Genomic DNA, 8,950 nt, shown 5'->3' on the forward strand with positions numbered 1-8,950 from the left:
CAAACATTCTTCTCCACATTAAGATTTATTTCTAACAACCAAACAGATGAATTTACTTTCCTAGTTTTCAAATATAATTTTACCTGTACATAAAAATACCACTTGTAATTGTCGTATCTGATAATAAAATAGTTTTTATTAATTCGATATGAGCATTGTCTAATATTATTGATAAATCAATACAGCCCCTGTAATTTGTTTATTTAAACTTTCATAAATTCATCTGTTTTTTTTTTTACTGATCAACAAATAAAATACTGTCATATAAATATTGTACCAGTACATCTCAAAAAAATACTGTCATAAATATATTGTATCAGGAGTAACAAAACTATTTTTTTTAATAAGTTTGACAGCAAGTGAAATAGTCTTTGATTATTATTCTGGCAGGCTGCCATATAAAATTAATTTTTAATATTAAATTTAAAACTTAATAAAGAGACATAAGTGTGGCAGTCAGTTCTTTTGATGAATAGTACTAGTTTTGAACATACCAAAAACTCTAGCATTACTTCCTGATTCTTAAAATCTTTGTTATAGATCCACTGTAGAAAAGATCTCAATGTTAAAATTATATTTGGAATGTGTTTAAACCAATTCTATAAGTAAATTAATTTTCTTAATAAAAAAAAGAAGCATGCCTCTTTTGAGATAAGAAATTACTCTAAATGTTTTTTTTTTACATGACAGTGTTTTATTTTTCAAAAATTTTATCTCCAATTTGTTCCCTTGTATATAATATATTCTCCATGGTAATACTCTTTAACTGCTGTCCCAAGATTAACCCCACAAAAACTGATAATATTCATTCACAAATAACAATTTTAAATAAATAAAATATTAATTATAAATAATATGATGTGTGTTACATATTTAAGGTGTCAGTTGATGTGAATATAAATAAATATGTAAATTAAAAACAATATATAAACTTTTATCACAAATAAACTTTGACATAATTATATATAAAGCATATAATGTTTATAATGTACAAATATTTTGATAATTAATAAGTGAAGTAACAATGTCCTTTTGTATTTAATTATCCATACTCAATCTTTAGTCGAATTTGCACAAATGGAGCAAAATGGTGAAATAAACTAGGAAGACTTGGTTTTTTTTTCAAGAATCAACCACTTCTAAAATACATGTATTAGTTATTGTTTTAAATTTATTTTATAATTTGTGCAATTAAATAATATAATGAAAGGCATGAAAGACATTGTTACACCACTCAATATAAACTGTATGTAAAGTTTAGGCGATATTATTAAGAATTTGATCATGTAGTATTTCACATACAGCTACAGTTTTAATAACAACTAAACCTAGGGCAGCAGTAAACAGTCAGTGTAGTAATGTATCTATATCATTCTCCTTTCTTTTCCTGAAAAATATAATCACATATTATTATCATACCTACAACATAGGGCATCTGTCTTGGTGACATCTGATGCAGTGGGGACATGTCTCTGGTTAGGGGGAGGGATGACCAATATTACTTTTAGTTGAAGAACATATATTTTAACATGATTCTAGATATTAACATCATATTATAACAAATTTAAAGGAGTAAACTCTTATCCTAATCCGGTGAAATTGTCCAAAGCTCTGTTATACTTTTTGGTTGACCTTCAGACCCCAAATTCCACAATATTTAAGTGCTTTCTTCTTCTTAATTGAAGAAGTGATATCACAGACAATTTCCACACTGTTTAAGTCCCTGAATAGATTGTCAAGTTAATTATACGTGAATGAAAATCCTTAAATAGGTCACATAACCCAATGAAGAAAATCTGGCGATCATTTCCAAACAGCTTAAAATTCTAATTTTTAAATATTATGACATTGTAAACAGTCTATTAATATCACATTTTGGTGTCTGGTTTATATAGTTACACCCACTTCTATTAATACTTACAGTGTTTGTATCATTTAAATGATGCTATATTTATTGTCTTGGGTAATATTGCCCGTTTAATTAATACTTACTTTTTCGATGTTTTAGGTCTAGTAGCTGTTTTTGGTCGACTAGATTTAGAAGATTTTGCATTTTTTGGTTTCATGGCATTTGCTGCTCCTTCAACTGTATAAGCTAAATATACATTTGACAAATCTACTTCTGTTGCCTGTAACAACAATGGATTTTATATCATAAACTCATTCATAACCAAAAAACTTATTGGTATCCCAAAAAAATATCAATCTTTAATACTGGTATCAAAACATTATTGATCTAATTAACGATAAATCTTTATTACTGGTATAAAAAAATATCAATCTTTAATACTGGTATCAAAACATTATGAATCTAATTAAAGATAAATCTTTAATACTTGTATCAAAAAAATATCAATCTAATGAAAGTTAAATCTTTAATATTGGTATCAGGAATGTATCAACCTAAGGTGATCAGCAAAAGAACTAGATTTAACAGGTCAGATTGATGTAATTTACAATGGAAAATGTTTAGATGAATGTTAGTATTTAGTGATCTGCTGATAATCAGCAATCGATCCTCTGACCATACACAGGGCAGGTAAAATGTGGGCAGATAAATGTTACATTTATCACTGACCCGAAGTTGAAGTTCCGACTTACCTTTTCTTTTTTTTTCTCAGATTGTGGTGTTTGTTTTCTCATATTATTCCCAGTATATGCTACACATCGTAACTGCCATTCTCCAATATCATCATTCCAATGTACATGATCTTCTATCATTTCCTTCAAAAATAAAAAATACTTAATTCCTATAGTAGTGGTTGAATAAAATGCATCCCTTGCCAAATGAAATATTAGTTGGATGAGTGAGATACTTTCTGTCACATACCTACTTACACATAAATCACATAAAATAGTAAGACTTGGATTATATGTAAAACATAATTCAATTTGTATACCTGATATTCTTGTGGTATAAAGTTATCTATAACTAGCATCTGTAGTTTTAATTCACGACTTAATTCTCTCACATTTTCTAATAATCCCTCCATTTCTCTCTGATGTTCTTGTTGTAAATCAGCTATCTGTAATATAAAATTATAACAATGATAAACTTACACAGAGATCAATTTACACATCCTTAATTATGACTATTTCGTTTCTATGATGGATAGATTTTACTAATATTGCTGAATTAGCTTCATTGCACTGATATATTCACCTTTACAATTGATTTTTTAATGAAATTTTTAAACTAATAAAACAATGTGTTTGCACTCATTGAGTATACAAGGGCACTTATTCTGTTGAAAAATGTCTTACCTCTGATTTAGCCGACATCAACATTGTCCACACTTTCTTCAGTTTTTTAGTTTTACCAGCAATTTCTTCTTGTAAATTAGAATACTGTTCCTCAATATCCAGTCTTTCTTGCTACAATAAAAGATTATATTTAATGAGAGAGAGAGAGAGAGAGAGAGAGAGAGAGAGAGAGAGTTTAACATCCACTCCACACAAACTAGGTCATTTGGGACTAACACATGGTTCAATTATATTTCAATAATTCGCTTGTGTGTAGGGGTCTTTAGCGATGGGAGGAAACCGGAGGACCCACAGAAAACCCATGAGGTTGGAAAGGCGACCCTACTCCTTGTCATGTACAATCGGGGAATCGAAACCACACCAGCTGACTCTATGACAGTTAATATTAACTTCAATAATACAGTCTTAATTTTAACCCATGCTCTATGCACATTGTACATGTATGATCACAACCATTTTTTAACGTGGACATTAATGTCCGTTTACAATTTTATTCGATTTTGACAAAACTTGTAATATAGGTTTATATCCCAAAAATCTTGGTTCCTGTTGATATAAGCATGTATCAGACCGTAACTTCATGGAGTATGGGTCCTGTTTGTATGAAAAATCATGTTTTTAGCTTGTGGACCCTCTAAAGGTCACAATTTTTTATCCCATTTCAATGAAACTTAAAATGTATGTTTATAACTCAAAGATCTCAGGTTTCGCAAATATTCTTAAAGTATGTAATACCAAAGTTGTGGACCTACTTAGAGGTCAAATTTTTTATCCAATTTTGATGAATCTTGAAATGTATGTTTATAACCCAAAGGTCTTGATTCCTTTCGATATTGGCATGTATCAGACTGTAACTTCATGGATTGTAGCGAAAAATCGTGTTTTTAGCTTGTTCTCTGTCCATCTGTTGAAAAATGTGGGCGTATCTTGCATGGCAACCGTTTGTTTTCACTTTTTTAGGATCATAATTTGCATCTTTCAATATCCATGATCGCTTTTTACCTACTGATTGTAGATCTAATTTGACACCATTCTTTAAACAGAAAAACAGTCTCTATAATTGCAATGCTGTTAATCTCAAAGCATGGAGTACAACAAAATAACCCAAAGGTCTTGATTCCTTTCGATATTGGCATGTATCAGACTGTAACTTCATGGATTGTAGCGAAAAATCGTGTTTTTAGCTTGTTCTCTGTCCATCTGTTGAAAAATGTGGGCGTATCTTGCACTTTTTTAGGATCATAATTTGCATCTTTCAATATCCATGATCGCTTTTTACCTACTGATTGTAGATCTAATTTGACACCATTCTTTAAACAGAAAAACAGTCTCTATAATTGCAATGCTGTTAATCTCAAAGCATGGAGTACAACAAAATAACCCAAAGGTCTTGATTCCTTTCGATATTGGCATGTATCAGACTGTAACTTCATGGATTGTAGCGAAAAATCGTGTTTTTAGCTTGTTCTCTGTCCATCTGTTGAAAAATGTGGGCGTATCTTGCATGGCAACCGTTTGTTTTCACTTTTTTAGGATCATAATTTGCATCTTTCAATATCCGTGATCGCTTTTTACCTACTGATTGTAGATCTAATTTGACACCATTCTTTAAACAGAAAAACAGTCTCTATAATTGCAATGCTGTTAATCTCAAAGCATGGAGTACAACAAAATCTGGTGTTGCAAATGATTTGCAATAATTTATGACACATAAATGACAATACTTGATCAATCTGATATTTATAAGTAATTGATACATTTGTTAATACGTTAATCATATTTCAATAATTATTATAATATCTTGTTTCATTGATTATAAAACACCTTTAATAATCTGTATGTAGACCGAGGGAAGCAACCTCAATATTGTCAAGGGGAGGTAAATCTACAATTTGAGAGAGAGAGAGAGAGAGAGAGAGAGAGAGAGAGATTTAACACCACTGGACACAAACTAGGACATTTCGGAACTAACGTAAGGTTCAACTTTATTTCAATATTTCACTTGCACATAGGGGTCTTTAGCAGTTGGAGGAAAGCCGAGGACACGGAAAAAAATCCACGAGCTTGGACACCCGACCCCACTTTTTGTCACATAGAGCTGGGAATTGAAACCACACCACTTGACTCAATGACAGGCCTAATGATCCAACCCCCCTCCAAAAATTTAAGCCTTGCACGTAAAAATAAAACATATATTGGTAAAAAGGCTAGCAATCTGATGGTGTTATTAACACAATAGTATTCGAAGCTTCGTGCTCGCCATTAATCACTGAACTTCTATTAAAATGGAGTTATTCCCCCCTCCCCGGTCATTGCTGTTAGCAACTGCGAAAAGTACCAGCGAGGTGGTTGTACCTAGGTGTGCGTGTTTTTAGAGTTAGCATATTTTGAATGATCTGATGGGGAATATTTGATATCAAACATTCCTTTAATTTCATTTTATTGAAGCTCCTATATTTTTTATACGAGTGTCGATATCAAGAACTGAATATCGATATTTTCCAGTAGTTGCCTGCATTTCCTTAAACAGATACATCTTGTCAAATGTTGTAAAATAACTAACCTCTTTATCTTTCAGAGCTTTTCGTAGTTCTTCTTCTTTTTCTTTTTGTTCATTTAATTCTTTAGCCGATTCTTCAAGTAATCTTTCTTGTTCTTCAGCCTTCTCTAATAAATTAACACCACCTACTATAATCTTCTTCTCTATAGTAGCTAGTTTCTGTTCTAATTGATTCTGTTCTTCTCTACAAATAAATAGGATTTTCTGACTGTATGCAAGTATATAAATATATATAGTTTCTTATATCAAATGATGTACTAAGAATTGTTCACAGAAAACAAGGTCATCGCTGATTACTACAAAAGAAACATAATATGATGACAAAAGTGTCAATGAGAAAAGTTAGCACTTTCATATCATTATATTTCTCTTGTTCATGTTTAGACAATCTTTTGTACACTTTTGTTTCTGGATTTCTTGTTCTTAATGAATCCATGAAAGTGTTGTGACTGCAACCTGGGATAAAACAGGGAATGAGAGAGAGAGAAATTAGGTTTGACATTCACTCGACACAAACTAGGTCACATGGTTCAATTTTATTTCAAGAATTTGCTGTTGGAGGAAACCAGAGGACCTTAAAAAACCCTATGAGACTGGACAGGCACTGATGTCTTTATCAATTTCTCATAATCAAAATTATTGAATTCATTACTAGTAAAATAACTAACTGATATTTCTTAAGTTCTTCTTCTTTTTCTTCCAAGTCTAGCTTAATGCGGTTTCTTTCCTCATCAGCCATATCCTTAGTTTCTGCTAGCAGACGTCTATCAGCATCAATCTTTGCTTGAATTTCAGCCATTTTTTCTTTTGAAATTTTTTTATGACCTTAAAGACAGGGGACAATATTAGGAATGCTCATAACTATAACTTGAGCTATGAACAAGGTATATAGGAATATGAGAGAGATTTAGATTCTATGTAATTAACAGTGTGCAATAATTGAGAATATCAAAGAAAGATCCATTATATAAATATTTAGAATAGGATTATAAATAGTTAAAGTTACTAGATAAATTGATGATGACATAATGTCAATGGGTTATTTATTTGTAAAAATGAAAAGATTATAGTTAGAAAAAAAAATAAACATATTCATAATGGAAATAATCGAAGCAGATAAGCAGGCAAGAATTAGAGAAAGGTGAGTGTTTTATTGACTGTATTGTGAGAAAAAAGGATACAAATTAAACATTTTTCATATAATAACACATCTACAGGGAATTACACCAAAAGATAGGTTGCCAGAAAACAAAATATACGTCCCCAATAGCTTAGTCAAATGTGCAGTCCACAGATCTTTGTCACATATTTATTCTTTTGTAGGTAATGGGAGCATTTACAAAACACTAAAAACCCATTAAGCAATTATCAGAAATAATTAAAATCTGATTGGCTTCTTGTTCTGGCAATAACTCTGGACGTAATTACTGAAAATCATTGAAAAATTACATTGGTCCTCGGAATAAATAACAACTATGAATAAATTTCACATCAATTGGATGATAAATTTTGTCTCCAGGGTTACCAGAAGATTATCGGAAATCATAGGCTTCTTCTACAGAGCCTACACAAGATTTTTCAAAGTGATCAAAGACAATAACTTTGGCAGTAATTATTTTACATCGTCTAAAACCTAAACAATGTATGTCAATCGAATGATAAGTGTCACTTCTTGAATGTCCACAAGATTTTTCAAAGTGATCAAGGACCATAACTCTTGCAGTTATTATCGAGAATCGGAAAATCCATGTTGGAAGAGGAACGGACAGACAGAGGTGACGACAATATACAACCAGATTTCAATGTGGGTGTATAAAAAGGTAGGTTGCTGAAATGTGGTTAATTTCTATGGTCACATGTGCAATGCAGGGTAGCAGAATTTTGCATGGATAGTGGTACTTCCTATATTCTTCAATGAATCTCAACTGTATAGGGTTCTTTTACGTACAATCCAATGTTGTAGAATGTGTCCCTACACTAGACAATCAATCAACCATGAATGATATGGGATAGAAGTCTATCAGTATATTAATATTAATAATGTCAACATTTGAGAATTTTTGAGCATCACCCACATTTGGTTGAAATCTTTCAAGTGGTTTGAAAAGAAGGTTGGAAATCTGCGACAATGCCTAATTTTGTCTGTTTAATGTGTGTTTGCCTTGCTCCCTTGAGCTAAACTTGGATAAATCTGAATAAGCACCACCCAATCAATATATCTACCAAACCTGATTGAAAGTTTAAAAGTAGAAGTGGAAAAATGGTGAGGATCTGAGGACACTATGTTACTGGTATCTAACATGCAAGATATTAATATAATGGGAAATAGTGTTTTTATCACAGTCATCAAGGATTCAGAAAAGAGAAAAATATAAGAATACATTTCAAGGACGTATCAATATTAAACCCAAGCTATTCATCATGCTGGAACTTACCACTCAGACCTGCAGAATTAGAGGGGTATATATAAATCAGAATTTTTTATTACTCAAAGGACTCAATGCTATGTTATACTTTTAGCTAGTGTCCTACTTTTTACCATAAATGATCATTTGCTGGTTATATCTTTAGATTATAAGGATTAATATCATTTTAGTTATATGCAATGACAGGATTCTTTAGAAGACACACAGGAATAATGTAATTATTTTAATCCTCTGAGGGGGTGTTAGGATCTTCTGTTCACTCTAATACCAATTTTCAATGATGCTTCATTTCCTACATAGAAGCCAGGTCACCATTCTTCCATAGTTTCAAGAATATTGAGTGTAATAACTATTAAAATCATTTTAAAATCAATCTTGGAAAGATAATAAAACTGTCATGATGGGAGAAAGAAAATGAGGATTGATCCACTTGACACATCTCGGTCATTCTGGGTTTAACATACAGCAATCCTTCCCCTGAATGGTTATATTGTGAGATCATCAAACAACAATTGAAACACGGGCAGAATTAAGATCTAATATTTCATTCAAGATACATTAGTTAAGAGTTCAATAAAGAGTTGGTCATTCTTGGTGTAATAATTCAAAAATAGATGTTAAAAAAAGAAAATATTGAAAATTTCAGCCAAATTACTTCATTCTGAGCCAAATTATCACTGTTTATTGTTTTGACAAGATG

At 31.3% G+C, this 8,950-nt stretch overlaps 1 protein-coding gene across 1 annotated transcript; it reads right to left on the reverse strand.

Moving 5' to 3' along the window:
• Positions 1 to 378: 378 nt before the first annotated feature.
• On the reverse strand, positions 379 to 6,623 carry LOC130014044 (kinesin-like protein KIF3A). Its single transcript, XM_056102854.1, has 10 exons — positions 6,493 to 6,623; positions 5,828 to 6,008; positions 4,844 to 4,870; positions 4,548 to 4,574; positions 4,271 to 4,297; positions 3,265 to 3,375; positions 2,973 to 3,026; positions 2,602 to 2,724; positions 1,993 to 2,129; positions 379 to 391 (listed from the first exon to the last, which is right to left on the reverse strand). The coding sequence occupies exons 1-10, from the start codon at positions 6,621 to 6,623 to the stop codon at positions 379 to 381; spliced, it is 831 nt and encodes a 276-aa protein (XP_055958829.1).
• Between the last annotated feature and the right edge of the window lie 2,327 nt (positions 6,624 to 8,950).

This window comes from Patella vulgata, chromosome 8 (genome assembly GCF_932274485.2).
Source record: "Patella vulgata chromosome 8, xgPatVulg1.2, whole genome shotgun sequence".
Lineage (NCBI taxonomy): Eukaryota > Metazoa > Mollusca > Gastropoda > Patellidae > Patella > Patella vulgata.

What these genes read in the sequence shown, in the direction of transcription:
- LOC130014044 (XM_056102854.1), bottom strand. Translation starts at nt 6,623, where the DNA reads ATGGCTGAAATTCAAGCAAAGATTGATGCTGATAGACGTCTGCTAGCA. An exon ending in TCAAATTAGATCTACAATCA is followed by an intron (nt 4,298 to 4,547) that starts GTAGGTAAAAAG and finishes TTCTGTTTAAAG; the next exon opens with AATGGTGTCAAATTAGATCT. An exon ending in TGGAGGGATTATTAGAAAAT is followed by an intron (nt 2,725 to 2,972) that starts GTGAGAGAATTA and finishes TTATTTTTGAAG; the next exon opens with GAAATGATAGAAGATCATGT.